Source organism: Sardina pilchardus, chromosome 5 (genome assembly GCF_963854185.1).
Source record: "Sardina pilchardus chromosome 5, fSarPil1.1, whole genome shotgun sequence".
Lineage (NCBI taxonomy): Eukaryota > Metazoa > Chordata > Actinopteri > Clupeiformes > Clupeidae > Sardina > Sardina pilchardus.
The window spans coordinates 13,694,616-13,711,692 of record NC_084998.1 but is presented as its reverse complement, the minus strand read 5'-3'; the positions used below and the strand labels follow the sequence as shown (position 1 = coordinate 13,711,692).

Sequence of the window (17,077 nt, the reverse complement as noted above, 5' to 3'; positions counted from 1 at the left end):
GTTGGGGCGGGTCAGATAGGCTACGCCCATAAAAAGACGGAGCGTGCAAATTCATAATATTTTATTAATAGGATATTTAATGTTCATTATTGAGATAATTCAATCTTTTTTTTTTTATGTCTCAATGAGCTATAATCTGGTTTACCATTTGTATTTGTTCCTGTGGTAAAGTGTTGGGTGACCGTTCATCTGTGAAATCGAGATTATGATGTTTGTTGTGTAGGCCTAATTGTAATTCCAGTTTCAGTTTTGTTGTATCAAACACTCGCCACGTCAGCAGGGTATTTGAAAAGCATGTTTTGCAAACAGAGAGCTACTTCATTTTGACGCTATAGGTTTGGTTTAGGGGAGGTTGTAAACGATGACATTTCTGTCTGACCAACCTGTACTGGTTGTAAAACATCAGTTGGCAGGCAAGAATTAATTAAGTTACCATACTGTGCAATTTCCTCAAGTCCCAAAGCCCTCAGGCCTGTCAATATTCAGCGTAAAGGCTTATGTCATCAGAGAGAAAGGAGAGGTAAGATCTGAGTGAAAGACAGAGAGGTTGTGTGTGTGTGTGTGTGTGTGTGTGTGTGTGTGTGTGTGTGTGCGTGCGTGTGTGTGTGTGTGTGTGTGTGTGTGTGTGTGTGTGTGTGTGTGTGTGTGTGTGTGTGTGTGTGTGTGTGTGTGTGTGTGTGTGTGTGTGTGCTACGTGCATGTGAGTACACTCTACCAGTGTAATTGTGTGTGTGTGTGTGTGTGTGTGTGTGTGTGTGTGTGTGTGTGTGTGTGTGTGTGTGTGTGTGTGTGTGTGTGTGTGTCTCTTTGTTTGTGTTTGTGTCGTTAAGAAGAACATCAGAGAATTTACATGTGTGACTGTGTGGGACAGTCCTTTGTGTGTGTGTGTGTGTGTGTGTGTGTGTGTGTGTGTGTGTGTGTGTGTGTGTGTGTGTGTGTGTGTGTGTGTGTGTGTGTGTGTGCCCCAGTAAGAGCTTTTACATGTGTGATTGAGTGAGCCTGTGTGACTGTGTATGTACATAGGCTATATGTGTGTGTATGTTTGCGTCTGAGGGGCACACGCTGCTATTTGTCAGAAGAGGCTAACAGGATGTCTGATGCTCCTGTGTAGTTAATAAGTAAACTAATGCTTCACACACGGCTTAGCTCAGTTTTACAATCTGTAGTCCCCCCGTGTCACAATGCAGGTATAGAGCACCTCAAACAGGAAGTGTTTCTACCACATTCTGAAGTAGACTCGAGAGTCTTTTAAAAGTTGACAGGAAGCAGAGCAGTAGGCTATACAGCGGAGTCAATCCCCATCCTGTAGAAGCTGGTGGTCCTCAGGCACTTGTGTGCTGAGGCCAGCCCCGAGGCCTCTGGTTCAGAAGCTAATGGTCAACATTTCTCCCAGGAGTTTTTGCTTGCATCCCGGAGAACTATAAACTAGTGTTTTCTGAAGTTTATTTGGTGTAAGTCACTGGGCAACACGGCTAGAATCTAGATAATGTTTTACATCACTGTGAAGAAGGAAAGACAAAGTCGTTAGAACTAAACCTATGTATCTGTCTTGTATACTGTAGGCTACAGGTCAACTTTTCCTGTGGCTTAGCTGGTATAGGGCAGTGTTGTCATGGGTTCTTTACTCAAGAAGCACATACTTATGCAAATATATTGACACTGCTGTTGATAAAAGCAAATTAGTGAATCTAAATGTACAATAATGAGGGGCTCTCATGGATTGTGTGAAAGTCATGAAAGGTGGCCCTGCAAGAAGAAAGAAACAATGAAACACACTGGTCTGTCATTTCTCACTTTGTTAAGACAGCTGCTGAAGCATTTATGTGCTTTCAAGCATGCTACAGCTGTGTTTACATGGCCCAGTGTATAAAACATGATAGGTCCCACTTCATATTAAGTGTTCTTATAGGAACAATGGACTAAACTAATATAGTTATAATAGCTTTGTAATGGCACACTTTATATCTATTGTATGTATGTATCGTATTACAAGCCAGAAATTCCAACCCAAAACATCAAGTGGTGCATTGTGTATTGGCTTGCACATGTAGGCCTACTGAATAATCAAGTAGCTTAAGGATATCTAATATAAAGGATAAATGAAGAACTGAAGACCACTTCGTTGTTATCGTCTATTGAAAAAGCACTTGGGTTTGTTGATCATAGTAAATGAGGAGGATACAGTCTGGGTGATTCTGGAGAGTTCGTGCCACGGTTGTGTCTGGTTGGCTCAGGCTGCTCAGAGAGAATCTGAGAATAATAAAGACAAGCCAGAGAGTGTCTAAAATTAGACAGGCTTTTTGTTTTCCCTGCCCTGCGTTTGAGAAATGACTCCTCTGGTATTTATCTTTGCCAGATATGACCGACTAAAACAGAAAATATATTTGCAGAAAGGTGAGCATATGAAAAGCATCTAAAGCCAAAGCCAAATTAGCATCATAACACCCTTTGGTCTGAACAGATGCACATTCAGCAAGTGTGTGTTTCCATATGTGACTAATTTAAACATGCCCTTTGGATCGTGCTTTTGCTCTTGTAATGAAAACAAACCCAAGACAAAACAGGCGTCTCAGTTTTGGTTTATGGATATGGCCTTTGTCTAGTACTTTGTGTAGCTTCAAATGTTAGTGGGGGGGACAGAGTTGCGTTCAGGTCATATTGTGATTAAAGGTACCATCAGCAATTCTGGATGATGTAAAGTTTGTTGATGTTTGAACCAGACACCAACAAAACCGCTGAGAGTGAACTCACCAATCCCCTCTCCAAACTCCCCTTCCATTTCACCAGAGTCCTGTGCCCCCTTTCCGTGATTGACTGGAACAGTTTTGTTATGTTTGGGAGCTTGTTTACAGAGTAGGCTACTCACAGAAAAAAGAGGTGGCGGATCGTTCACTGAATGTGACAAAAAGTATATGGGTTAAAAATAGTTTAGAATCCCTGACAGTGTTTTGTGTTTGTCAATTGGTGTTGCTTCAGATTACATTTGCTAGTATGAATAGTCAATAAGAGTTGAATCCATTTTCTGATCTGTTCATGTTTGTAATGCAATGTTGGATGGTTTACAGTATTACCATACAAGGTTTCATTCCAATCTATTAACATTCTTCTCTTTAAAATTGCCAGATAATTGACTGGTCTTGTTTTAAAGAGCCCGAGGTGAGACGACACAGACACATTATGGTTATCAAACGGAGACAGAGAGAGGCACAGAGAGAAAAGGAGACGTGGAAGTTAATCTGATGCTTTTCCAATAAAAGTTGAGGAGGGCTTGAGGGAAGGAGACACCGTGGAAACCAAGGCCGGGTCTCCACCCTTTCAGTCTCCTCTCCTGGTCCAGACACAACAGTTACCGTCCACACACACATGGACGTTCCAGCCACGCGGACGCAAACACAGACTACATGGAAACACACACAAGTGTGTGCCTCAAATGTGGTGTAATTCAGTGTGTATAGCCCGTAGGACAAAAACAACCACTCAATTCAATGGTATGTCTGAATAGCCGTGGAAGAAGGCATAATTCCGAAAATAAGACCTCACAATGATGAAACCACACTCCACCCAGCCGATGATCCATCTGCTTCCATTTATCTGTTCTTTTCCACATGACTGGCCCAGGGATTGTCCTCATATGGGCATTGGGGTGATCAATGCAATACTCTGGAATGACATTCTGGGGCTACAACTTCCACTGGCTTCAACATTTACTTGTAGGTCTTAACCTCAATTCATGAACCTAACCACAATCATCTTTACATATTGTCAAGATTTTTGAATATATTTCTGGTCTTCATTGTCAGGCTTCACATTCAATTTTCTGGATTCAAACTACTGTTGACTTGTGCCCATACAAGTACATCCCAGCTACAGTACATAAAACATCTGCTATTCTCCTTGAGGCTGAAATTTGAGTTAGTGTGACAGGGTCAGATCTGCACACACATACTGTAGTGTAGAGGCTATATGTGCATACACAGAGTCGCACAGCCTCACGCCATCGCACAGCCGTCTGGACTATGATACACTGCTCTTGTGGAGTGTAATCCAACATGAAGCATCCCACGCTACTGTCACACACAAGAGAGACAGAGAGACACAGAGAGGGAGAGAGAGTCCCTGCACAGTCTCAGATGTATTTGCTTCACATCACATCCCATCATACTGTACTTGCATGCCCTGTCACCAATCTATACACACACACACACACACACACACACACACACACACACACACACACACACACAGAGAAAGAGAGAGAGAGAGAGAACGAACTAGAGAGAGATATCCTTATGTTTCTGAATCCTCATGAAGAAAATCAAATCATCTCCAGCAAATGTTTATCCTTCACAGCACAGGTCTGCACAACATCTGTCTGACTCTGCATTAATCTCTAAAAGGGTAGCCATATGCTTACACACACACACACACACACACACACACACACACACACACCACACACACACACACACACACACACACACACAAACACACGCCCACAGTCACATTTCTTCCCTACTTTTAATCCTCCTTTGATGCACCAGGCAGTCTCAGAGGGCCTGTTTAATGAAAGTGGCCATCTTGTTGTTTACACGGGCCTAAATCCCTTGGAAAGTCCCTTTGGCAGGAGCACAATAATTCCATGTTCACCTGAAAATGCATCAGCTGCCTCTTGTGTCGGAAAGTCTAGCAACACAATGCCCATCTAGGCACTCTGTCTCATGAACTTATCCACATGCCTACAACTCTTGTAGCAAATCTAATCTTCACGTTGTTACATAATTCTCACTTGTCTACCATTTTTCATTAAAATGATTTGCTATCTACAACTGAAAGAGCTCCAGGCATTCCTGGAACTTGTTTCCATACGTTGCTCAGAGTTTATGTTTGAGAGAGAGAGAGAGAGAGAGAGGGAGAGAGAGAATATCTTCTGTTTTGAAATAAAGCAGACATGAAAAGTCTCATTCAGTGTGTCACTGAAGTGAATGAATCATCACATTCCAGCCCCTCAGAAATGTGTCTCTCTCTGTCAGATTCAGGAAGCACACAGGATAGTAGACCCACGCTGTACACAGGAGGACACACATTCACTCACACACACACACACACACACACACACACACACACACACACACACACACACACACTGTAAGTAATACATGAGGGGTTGGCCTCCCAGAGTGAACTCAGAAAATCCAATTCAAAATCTAATAAATGGTGAGTCAATAAATGATTCTGGAAGCTTCCTCTCAGCATGACTGCTAATCCGTGTCATGTTTTGGCTAGATGTCAGGGTGTCTGTGGCTGCTTCAGAGCTATCCTGGCTCTGTTTTGGAAGATCACATAGTAACGTGAGTCTTGACGACATTTATAAAAGGTTCGTTTGTGATCTCTGATGGCTGCATTAACGTCTGCCTGCAATAAGACGGTGACGTTTGTACCATGACAACAGCAAAAACATCCTGTCAGAATCCCCCTGAGACAGACTTATGTGAAAAGGCTGCTGTATTAAGCCCTTAAGGATTCAACGGGCTCATCACTTGAACATATGAAACTCTTTAATGGATGGATCCTCATGGAGGATTGTAGACCCACAGGCTCTTTGCCAGTAAGTTCCCACACAATTGTTGACTTGGCTTTTGCTACAAAATTGAATGCGGAAATGATTTCCATGAACAAGATTTTCATCAAACCACACTGAACTCCGTCAGTGGCCTCCATCAACAAGACTTGCCGAGTCGCTGTTATTTTCTTTATGTGCGTGAGTCAAACATTCGGTGAAGAGTCCTCACTTGATAGGAACGGCTCTGAATCTCATCTCATGTCAGAGCCTGCCTGCCTGCCTGCTGTGGCTGTAGCCTTGTGGGCCCCGTCAGCCTGTCCTCTAAGTGCAGGGAACAGGATGGGGGGGTTAGTTGGGGGTGGGGGGGCAGAGAGCCTCCTGAAACACCCCTGTCCTGTTTATGCTCATAACTAATCTCCCTTCCACACACTGCACTCATCTGCAGCCAATCACGTCTGCCTGTCACCGACGGAGAGAAGGAAAGAGAGAGAGTGAGAGAAAGAAAGATAGAAATAGAGAGAGATACAACTAACCAGAACACGGAGGAGAGTGAAAAAGAGAACTTGAATGGAAGAAGATGGAAAAGGATGAAGGAGCTGCCATGTTTGTGAAGTGGATGTTCCTGCTGTCTTTCTACAACCTCTGGAGGTTTTAGCCTGAGGACTCAACCAACCACTGGCCATCTACACAACCCTGAACAGAGTCTGGAGAGTCTACAACAGCCTAAATCTCAACTGCCATTGAGCAGCTGCAGTAGTTAACATTAATGTAGCATTCATTTCGGTTCTTAAAGTGGTTCAATGTTAATGGGTTTAATGGGCGACTTTAATGTGAAGATTTGATTGATTTTTATTTTCCTAAAATAATTATTTTAAAGACTGAAGATTTGAACGGCTCTAAAGAAGACATTTAACAGACACTTTAATCCTGAAGAAGTTATTTCCAGTGGTCACAGGCTCTTCAGGAAGCTACAGATTGATATAGAGACCAACTGCTCATTGTCTGGGGATAAAAGCCTATGTCCTGTCCCTTCCTCCTGTTCAAGACAGCAAAGCTGTCCCATCAAAATCAGATATAAAACAAAGCTCGGCACTTATTGTGTCCACACCAGGTTACAACAGTTAATAAATCATTGTCATTGGACTGGACTTGCTGTTCTCCATCATGCCCACGCCGATTGAGATTTCTCCTGCCAAGATGGTGGTTCCTGGAGTGATGCAGGAAACAGTTTTCTTCATCTCTTCTGTAATTGCAGAGAGAAAACATTAAAGACACAAGAGACCATGGTTCATATCAGGGTGATTTCATCGATTACCATCTAGTACTGTATAGTGAACACAGACAATCAGTATTACGCACAACCTGGGCAACTAAACCTACAGGTCCTTTTTAGATATAGATAGATAGATACTTTATTGATCCCCAAGGGGAAATTCAAGAAATTTGAAAAGCAGATACTAAATAAATCAACATTTTAGCTTTGGAGAGTACTACTTGAGTGCTGTACACACTATTAATCTGGCATTATAGAGCCCAGATATGTTGAATTTTACACCAAATGTACTAGTCTGTTACACATTTCTGAGGTTGCAGAAATCACATTGAACAAAGATATCCCAGGTTACAAAAATTAATCCAGAGCTTACTGTATATAATAAATGGGATACTGCCCATGAATCAACACATAGACCAGTGGCAACTACTGTGCTAGAAGTACTTCTTAAGTATCAGCGTTACTGTAACTCACATCGCTGAAGCCCCAAGCGCCTCTGATCAATACATCTCAGATGGAGTTTGTTGGCACCTAGTGGCCAATATGAAACATAACAGGGTAATTCTTTTATCAACACACTGTGGGCCAGATGTACTAACGTTTTGCGCCCATTTCAGGCGTAACGTGCGCGTATAAACATGGGGATGGTATGTACAAACACGCCGCAATGAGAGAAACGCGCAGACTGCCTGCCGTGGGAGCTGAGAATGGCTATTTGCGCTTTTCCGTGTCATGCATATTAATTCCTGGGCGGATCAGCTGAAAATGGGTGTAACGCGCAAGTACAGGGGAGGAGAGGTGCTAATAGCGATTGATTAAGTATTCCGCCTTATGTATGAAAACAGCGCACGTCTACTTTGCGTTGAAAAACTTCCGCCTTCTGAAAGCAGGTGTAATCCAAATTGCGGTTAAATGCGTCTATTAGAAAAACGTTTAGAGTCAGCTGAATCGATAGTCAGAGCATCAGTTTTCTTCATTATACTATGTCAAAAGCAACCTTAATTTTTGTTTGCCTCTCTAAAATCGTATTTTCTCTTTCACGACATAGCCTAGGCCTACACTTCCCAATCTGTTAGACAGGCATTACTGTAAGTCATATCCGTATTGTCTACCTGCAGTAAATAGTTCACAAGTATTTTTTTAAGTGGATTAGTAGAACTTCTAGGCCTACTCTGTCTGTCGCTGCTCATTGACATCTCTTTGTATCATGTATGATCGCTAAACTTGGATTCTTTTTAATATTGCAATATTCAACTGCGCTTGTGGTTCAGCAGCTCTGCACACGCAACTATAGTCTAGTCGTAATTTCTTGAACCCAGAAATGTTGAGTACCCTAAAGTTTTATTGCAGAAATGTCATCTATAGGCCTAATAGATGGAATTTAACTTGGTTGCCTAAAGTTGCACTTTGGGCAATTTGCATAATTAGCATAAATATATAGGCAATTAAGGTGAATAGGGTGCAGGTGAATAGGGTAAAAAAATTAAATAATAGATATCACTATGAAACTTTCTTAGTTGGTTACTTGTGCTAAGATGAGAAAAAAATGTATTGCATGTTTTTTATATTTTAATGTTTACATATGCAAATGAGGCCATGTCTCATTAAACATGCGCTTATTTGCATACTGACAAAATCAGATTGTTTAATAATAAAGTCATGCTCAAAATATTTTTTTCCAAGGGTAACATGTGTACTTGGGGTCTGAGTTGGTGAAAACCTTTAAGGAACCTGTCAGGAGGCAGTGTTGACCTATGGACAGACGGATTAAGAAATTAGGTGCTCCATGCAAAATAACTATAACAGCATGCACACTGTACGCAAACCTACAAGAACTGTACATAATATGCAAAATAACTATATCCAGCATGCACACGTACACAAATACACATTAACTATATACAAGAACTATACAACATATAAAATAACTATGACATTTTAAAGGCACAGGAGCAAGATGTTTTTGTACGGTCACAATTATGACAATTGGGATTAAATGGGTCAATGGGTTAACACTGCCTCCTTACCAGGTTCCTTTAAAGGTTTTCACCAACTCAGCCCTCCAAGTATACATGTTTACTTTGGAAAAAAGAAAAATTTTGAGCCTGGCTTTATCACACTATCTGATTTTGTGCGTATGCAAATTGGAGCCTTTTTTATGAGATATGGCCTAATTTGCATATGTAAACATTAAAATATAAAAAACATGCAATACATTTTTTTCTCATCTTAACACAAGTAACCAACTGAGAAAGTTTCATAGTGATATCTATTATTTATTTGTTTTACCCTATTCACCTGCACCCTATTCACCTTAATTGGCTATATATTTATGCTAATTATGCAAATTGCCCAAAGTGCAACTTTAGGCAACCAAGTTGAATTTCATCCACTAGGCCTATAGATTACATTTATGCAATAAAACTTTAGGGTACTCAACATTTCTGGGTTTACTATTGGGCCTATGGGGATTACGACTAGACTACTAGCGTTGTAGCGGGGGCGGGAACGGGCGGGGATGACCGCAGTTAACGTAATGAAGTGACAGCTTAGTAAATTCCACGCAATATAGCCAAGCACAGCGTTCGCATTCTGCGTTTACAAAAACTCGCTGTTAGCGCTGTGTTAGTACATCTGGCCCTGAATGCACATGGATGGGGATCTTGAGGGTCCCACTTGAACCCAGTTAATAGATTGTTGGCACGGTAACTAGGGTGTAAGTTAGTGGACATCCAGGAAGACCGGCAAATGTACACTGGTTGCTATCCCCACGTGATGTCAACATGGCATCCCTAACAATGGATGAATAAACACGAACAAGATGAAGAAAACCGTTTCAATGAAAAGAAAAACAATGCATGTAGGTCATTAGGGTTTAACTTCATTCACTTTATTTATTGCCAGTTTTCTCTATTTCATCATTTGCATGATGGCGTGGGGACATTTCTACATAATATCTCACTCACTGATGGAGTTACAGTAAACACCAATGAGAGTATGATGCGTTCACACTTCACCCTCTTTCTGTGAGTCGTTAATCGATTTGATTTGTTCCTAGTCATCCTCCTCTTCAAGGCATGGATCTGATCCCAACAAGTGCAATGTAGATCATTGAAAGATAAAGTCAAAAAAAGCTTTAGGTCACTCTTAAAGCTAACTCTTAGCAATGAAGGAATATCAAATCAAAATAAGAATTTTCAACGTTTCAATCATATCAAGTATTTTCTCTGCGAGCCTGACACAAAACCTTGACCCACAATATACACAAAATGGATCAAGATCTAAAAGCTTTATATTGATGGCATGTTGTAAAAACCTCCTCATACTAATTTATTAAATATTTACACACTGGGACCTATGCTGGACTAACATACTGTATGAGCGTCATAAATGACATGTTGGAACATAAAACATATCACCTGCAACCAGAGACCACATCATGACACCTGGGTTACAGACAGTTCATAGTCATCTAAACTAATACCAATGCTGCCTTTAACATCATAGTAAACAATATGCAAGATGAACAGTCAACAAAACTTAGAAAAATAATAATTACAAAAATACATCGACATGTATGCTTTTCAAAGGAATCTTATCTGCTTTGTCTCGACTGTACTTTTCCAAACAAAGGCTGTGTTGTTGATGTCTAATGTTTTCTTTTTTTTACATCTCATTTCCGTATATCCTTTCCATCCCATTTGTGTCTGATGAAAAAGGAAAAAGAAAAACAGGAACCAAAAAAACTGACAGACACTGAGGACAGGAGCGGGACTTTTTTGGTGTTATCCACAAGTGAACACTAGCTAACAGCTTCTTACATCGGACTCTTCAGTGACAAGGCAATAGAATAAAATAAAATAAAACATACAACAGAAGGTCAATCAAACATGGGCGTAACAAGAGGAGACCTCATTACATTTAATTAATGGTTTCAAACTTGTGCAAATCTCTTGGAGGCAGGGTCAACAAAATACAATAGCACAAGTGTAAACAAACAAGAAAAAAAAAAGAACACTAAATCAGTTGAACGAAAAACACTAACGGCAAGAGTGAAACCACAGGGAGAGGGCTTTGGTTTGTGTACATGTGTTGAGTGTGTGTGAGAGTGTTTAGCTGTAATTGTCCATGTGTGTATGCGTGTGTAATTGATAATGTAAATAAGAGTCTGTTTTTGAATGAGCATGACAGTGAAAATATTTCGTTGTGCGTGGCAATGAGAGAGAAGGAGGAAGTGTGTGTTTGTGTGTGTGTATGTGTGTGTGAGAAAATACATGTGTGTATGTTTGTTTCTCTCTCCCTCTCTGTTCACCTGCATAAATGTGGCCAGAGGAGAACATTCCTATGACAACATGACAGGTAAACAAATACAAATTTAATAGATAGTGTAGTGTGTGTGTGTGTGTGTGTGTGTGAGGTGATGTTATGAGGACCTCGGTCGCACACACACGTTGGGTCTCCGTGCAGGCACAAAGCCTTGTTTGCAGAAGCACTTGAAGGAACCTCTGGTGTTGACACAGCGTGCATTCTTACATGGATTCACACGGCCTCTCTCTGCACACTCATCAATGTCTGCAGAGAGAGAGAGAGAGAGAGAGAGGAGGGAAGAGAGAAATGGAGAGAGAGAGAGTAGAGGGAATGAAAGAATAGGGGGAAACATTACAATAAGAGAACTCACATAAATGTGTTAAAGAATGAATGTACTTGTGTGACATGTATGGATGCTTTCAAATGTGTGTGTGTGTGTGTGTGTGTGTGTGTGTGTGTGTGCGTGCGTGCGTGTGTGCGTGCGTGAGTGTGTGTAGGGCATACCGATGCAGCGTGTGCGTGAGTGGTCCCGCCGGAAGCCTGGGTTGCACTCGCACATGGTGCCCAGGTAGGAGCGCACACAGCGGCCGTTGGCACAGCTACATTCATCTGAGTCCTCCTCCGAGCTGTCCCCACCTGACACAGCACAGAGCACACACACACACACACACACACACACACACACACACACACACACACACAGAGAGAGAGAGAGAGAGAGAGAGTGGGGGGGGGGGGGGGGGGGGAGATCCATATGTATTACAAGTACTATAATACTCTATCTTTAATAATACTCTATCTTTATAAAGTATAACATTACTACATATATATAATGGCCATTAACAGCCATTAACAATTAATATGTTATATTACTACAGCATTTATTGGTATACTACCGCACAATATGTATTTCATACTGTAGGTCTATTTATTATAGTACAACAATTACAATGCATACAGTATCAGCCACTGTCATACGCTGCTAAGATGCAGTTGCAGATGCAGTCTAGAGGGAATATTAGTTCTCTCAGACTCTCACCTGGGTTGTAGTTTGCAAAAACAGCCTGGAAGTCCCCTTCCCCATCAGACTCTGTGTCCAAGTGCATCTCGCACAGCCGATTAAACAGCACTACAAGTAGCGATATAAAAATCAAGTGTTAGCCTCATAATTTCATTGGTTCAAAGTACAGTCTGTGACTAATCCAATACACTGCTTGTGTACTCTTTGCTCCTCGTGATCTTCTAGACTATTCTGCCTGAGCTCTAAAAAGCCCTTTGTGTCCGTGTGCTTGTACATACTGTAGCCCTGACTCTGAAAAGTGGGAAGTTCTCAGCCTATGCTCCTCCAGTCTTACTTCAAGAGCAGAGAAAATAGGTGTGTCGTGATGATTGGCTATATTGTGCTCAAATATAAAATAAAAACCTTTTGCCAGAACGGCAGAATGTGTCTTAAAAGCTATAAAGAAAACATTATATTTATATTTATATTCTTGCTTACACTGCATTCATTAACCTTTTATTATATTTGTTATTTCTATTCAGTTACAAGCAGTACTAATTCTTCCACACATGATCTCATCTCAGCCTTCTTTCAGTGTGGTGCAGCTGCAATGCTATTTCACCACAGCAGGGGGCAGCACATGACTGTTGTAATTAGCGCCCTATATTGGGAATAATTGTAATCAGAGCCGAAGAACAGAATCTGACGATTTGAACACAGGCAGCAGTGAAGCTAAACATTACATATGAACAAATGCTTGTATTTACAGTCATTCAAACCCTGTTCCTGGAGGACCTTCTATACACTCTTTTCAAAAGGAAAAACAAAAACAATGCTTGAGTGTTCTATTTTGTTCCCAAACTACTTCCGCTGCATGGAATGTTAAAAAACGGAAGCCTTATGGGAACAACTATGCTACTGATAACGGAGTTCTCTTTAAACGGTCTACACTGCACGTGTCCCACCTCGGCCTTGGGCACTCACCTGAGTTCCTGCGCGGGCAGGTGCGGCACTCGGGCCCCCAGCCGCGGCCGTAGTGGCAGCAGCACTCGGAGTAGGTGACCACGTGTCCACTCCGGGGCCTGGTGCAGATCAGCCCCTCGCTCACCTCCTGGAAGCACACGTCCTTATGGGCCGCCGTCCGGTCTGAGGGGGGAGGGGGAGGGAGAGGGCAGAGCGGAGAGGTCAGTCCTGTCATGTCATGACACCTGTCTAGAGTCGGACACTGTTCAAATGGAACAAACTGACCACTCGTCCTACAATAAATTGAAAGTATCTATCTATCTATCTATCTATCTATCTATCTACAGTATCTATCTATCTATCTATCTATCTACAGTATCTATCTATCTATCTATCTATCTATCAATAAGCTGCTTTCCTACTGTGAAGTTAAAAGCCATGAAAGATACTATGTTTCTAGATGGTTTCACTGACCCCCTTCCCCCATGGCCTAATGCTCAAGGTCTAGAGCTGGACACTACACTGACCTCTCTAAAGCTCAAAGTCTGTAGTAGCACACAGAAGTCTAGGGCTGGACACTACACTGACCTCTCTAAAGCTCAAAGTCTGTAGTAGCACACAGAAGTCTATGGCTGGACACTACACTGACCTCTCTAAAGCTCAAAGTCTGTAGTAGCACACAGAAGTCTATGGCTGGACACTACACTGACCTCTCTAAAGCTCAAAGTCTGTAGTAGCACACAGAAGTCTGTGGCTGGACACTACAGTCACTTATTTATATTCAGCGATCATGAAAAGAGACGGCAGTTCCATTGATATAGAAATTCCCACTCTAGTGATGAGCATTTGTATTCTTATTTTGTTGTTAGGGTCAGAGGGTTGTTAGGATCACACAGATACTCATCATTACTGACACCACACTAGTGTCTGTCCTTATTCAAGAGAATACATGTGTGCGTGTGTGTGTGTATGAGAGAGAGAGAGTGTGTGTGTGTGTGTGTGTGTGTGTGTGTGTGTGTGTGTGTGTGTGTGTGTGTGTGAAATGTATACAGCAATGTCTATGCCCTGCCATGTGTGTATTTATGTTTATGTCTGTATGTGACCATGTGTGCACATCTGATGAGAGGTAGCTGTGTGGGTATGCGTGGGTATTCAGGCATGCTGGCTTCCTTGCCAATGTGTGTGTCAGAACGCTGACGGTGTGTGTGTTTAGTAGGAGTTGTATGTTTACATGCCCATGTGTGTGTCGGTGTGTGTTTGGGCTTCAATGTGTGTGTATGCTTGCATGCAAATGTGTGGTGTGCGTGTTTGGGCTTCACTGTGTGTATGCATATGTGTGCTTGCATGCAGTGTGTGTGCGTGCGTGTGTGTGTGCGTAGGTGTGTGTGTGTGTGTGTGTGTCTGTCAGAAGCTGACTGAGGCACACAGATCAGCAGGTAAAGGCGGCAAGCTCTCAGGCAGCTGGCAGCGCAGGAGGCAAAAAGAGTGTGGCGTGCACATTCGCCAAGCACATTCATTGGTCGCCCGGGGCAGGGTGGGGAGGAGCGTCGGGAACCAAGCACATTCATTGGTTGCCCGGGGCAGGGTGGGGAGGAGCGTCGGGAGCCAAGCACATTCATTGGTCGCCCAGGGGCAGGGTGGGGAGGAGCGTCGGGAGCCAAGCACATTCATTGGTCGCCCGGGGCAGGGTGGGGAGGAGCGTCGGGAGCCAAGCACATTCATTGGTCGCCCAGGGGAGGGTGGGGAGGAGCGTCGGGAACCAAGCACATTCATTGGTCGCCGAGGGGGAGGGCGGAAAGGAGCGCCGGGATTGGCCGAGCGTAGACAACGCGGTCGGGGGCGGGAGGGGATACCCACCGTCGTAGACGCACTGTTTGAGCGCCGCGCTGAAGGTGAGCGGCTGAATGCATATGCAGTGAAAGGAGCCGGGCGTGTTCTCGCACCGTCCGTTCTTGCAGTACGAGGGGTCCTGGCACTCATCTACATCTGCAAGGGGCACCACAGACAGACCCGTTACTAAAGTGAGGAATCGGGATACAGAGAGAGAGAGGAGGGTCAGTGCCTCGCCTGGGGCCCGGCTCAAGAGAGGTCGCACACCTAAGACACAGCTCTGCTCCAGAACAGGCTGGGACACACACACACACGGCGCAGGAAGCACTGGCTTGTTTATGCTTTCGGTTATTTTTTCAGGCCACACTAGCGAGACTAGCACTACGTCTCAATCGCCGCTGTTCAAGAGTAACTTGATAACAACTACACTACTTTTTAAACAACCATGGTAAAGAGCAATGTTAAAACTACGTTGTGCATTTACACTAAGACGTTAGAGCTAAATAGTTCAATGTCTGTTTATAAAACTCTGCAACAATCACAAAACTAGGGAATATTTTAACATTCATGTAACTATTTAAACAATCGCTAAACATGTTTCATTGTCTCTGTAACACTTACTGTATATTAACACTTACTTTTACTCGTTTTCACCCATATTGGCCTACAGTGAACTACAAATTCAATGCGATTAAAGTGTAAAGCGTGAACTACATATCCCATGATCCTTCACACCTGCATCCCACCACACACTCACCGGCCTGCTCCTCTGGCGTGACACAGCTGTTGCGGTCGGTGGCCAGGATCCACGGCGACGTGCAGATGCAGTAGTAGGAGTCCTGGGTGTCCACACACTGGCCGTTCTTACAGTTGGCCAGATCCTGGCACTCGTTCACACCTAGTGGGTGGGACACAGGAGGGGTGCAGATGACCAGGACGGAGGTAAAGACAAACAGAGATGGAGTCAAGCTGGTGGTGTGTGTGTGTGTGTGTGTGACTGCATGGGTCTTGCAAACTGTGACAGTATGCAATAAACAATGTCTACAGAGGAGAGCCAAAACAGGGAATTACATTATTACAAAACTGAAATATGTGCATTATGCACAGACACACAGACACACAGACACACAGACACAGACACAGACACAGACACAGACACAGACACAGACACACAGACACACAGACACACACACACACACACACACACACACACACACCTGTGACTGTCGGGATCACACACTTCTTGTTGCTGGCATCCGGGGCATAAGGGGGGTTGCAGTTGCAGTAGAATGACCCTCGTGTGTTCACACAGCGTCCATTTCTACAGATGGACTCATCATGACACTCATCCACATCTGAGACAGAACCAATCAATCAATTAATCAATCAATCAATCAATTAATACAGTGAGCCAACTAATAACCAACTGCCTTTATTTGAAACATCAAATAGCTGTTCATCGAAGAGACATTGTGAGCATAAAAAACACAACTGAATATACAGTACAGGACAAAGGAGACAAGATAATATTTTGTATAAATAGATGTATTGATAAGTTCTAAAAAATGTGAAAGCATGTGTGTGTGTGTGCGTGTGTGTGTTTGACTTTGTCTGTTACCTATGCACTCGAGGAGATTGCCATCGTAGTAGAACCCCTGCTGACAGTAACACTCATAACCTGGCTGCGTGTTCATGCAACGACCCTCCTTACAGATCTCATCAGCAAACAGCATACACTCGTCAATATCTGCAGAGACAGAAACACAGACCCGGAGAGAGAGAGAGAGAGAGAGAGAGAGAGAGAGAGAGAGAGAGAGAGAGATGGGGGGGGGGGGGGTAAGGGATGACAAGGGAAAGACAGACCATGCAAATAAGACACAAAAGAACAAGACTGAAATAACTATGGATGGTATAGGAAATATAAATCCATAGCACTTCAGCCCTCACTTCAATGTAAAGCAGAACAGAAATGTGTTTGCCGACATCTTCAGGCAGCAATACCTCTGTGTACAGCGAGTCCGTACTCAGTCATGCCTTCCTCATGGTAAAAGCCTCGACCCACGGGACACAGCGAATGGAACTCAGCTGTGAGATAAAGAAAGAGAGAGAGAGAGAGAGAGAGAGAGAAAGAGAGAGAGAATTT

The 17,077-nt window shown here is 43.0% G+C and overlaps 1 protein-coding gene across 3 annotated transcripts in view; it reads right to left on the bottom strand.

The window, feature by feature from the left end:
- Nucleotides 1-9,701: 9,701 nt before the first annotated feature.
- The window catches only part of ltbp3 (latent transforming growth factor beta binding protein 3), a 54,289-nt gene continuing 46,913 nt past the window's right edge, over nt 9,702-17,077 (bottom strand). For 2 of the 3 annotated variants that reach the window (XM_062536553.1, XM_062536554.1), the window contains exons 21-29: nt 16,936-17,019; nt 16,553-16,681; nt 16,152-16,289; nt 15,692-15,832; nt 14,962-15,120; nt 13,126-13,287; nt 12,181-12,270; nt 11,646-11,777; nt 9,702-11,405 (exon numbers count right to left, since the gene is read on the bottom strand). In XM_062536553.1, the coding sequence (XP_062392537.1) occupies nt 11,257-11,405; nt 11,646-11,777; nt 12,181-12,270; nt 13,126-13,287; nt 14,962-15,120; nt 15,692-15,832; nt 16,152-16,289; nt 16,553-16,681; nt 16,936-17,019 (1,184 nt within the window). In that variant the 3' untranslated portion in view covers nt 9,702-11,256. The remainder of the gene's footprint in view (nt 11,406-11,645; nt 11,778-12,180; nt 12,271-13,125; nt 13,288-14,961; nt 15,121-15,691; nt 15,833-16,151; nt 16,290-16,552; nt 16,682-16,935; nt 17,020-17,077) is intronic. The other variant, XM_062536555.1, reaches the window with a different exon arrangement.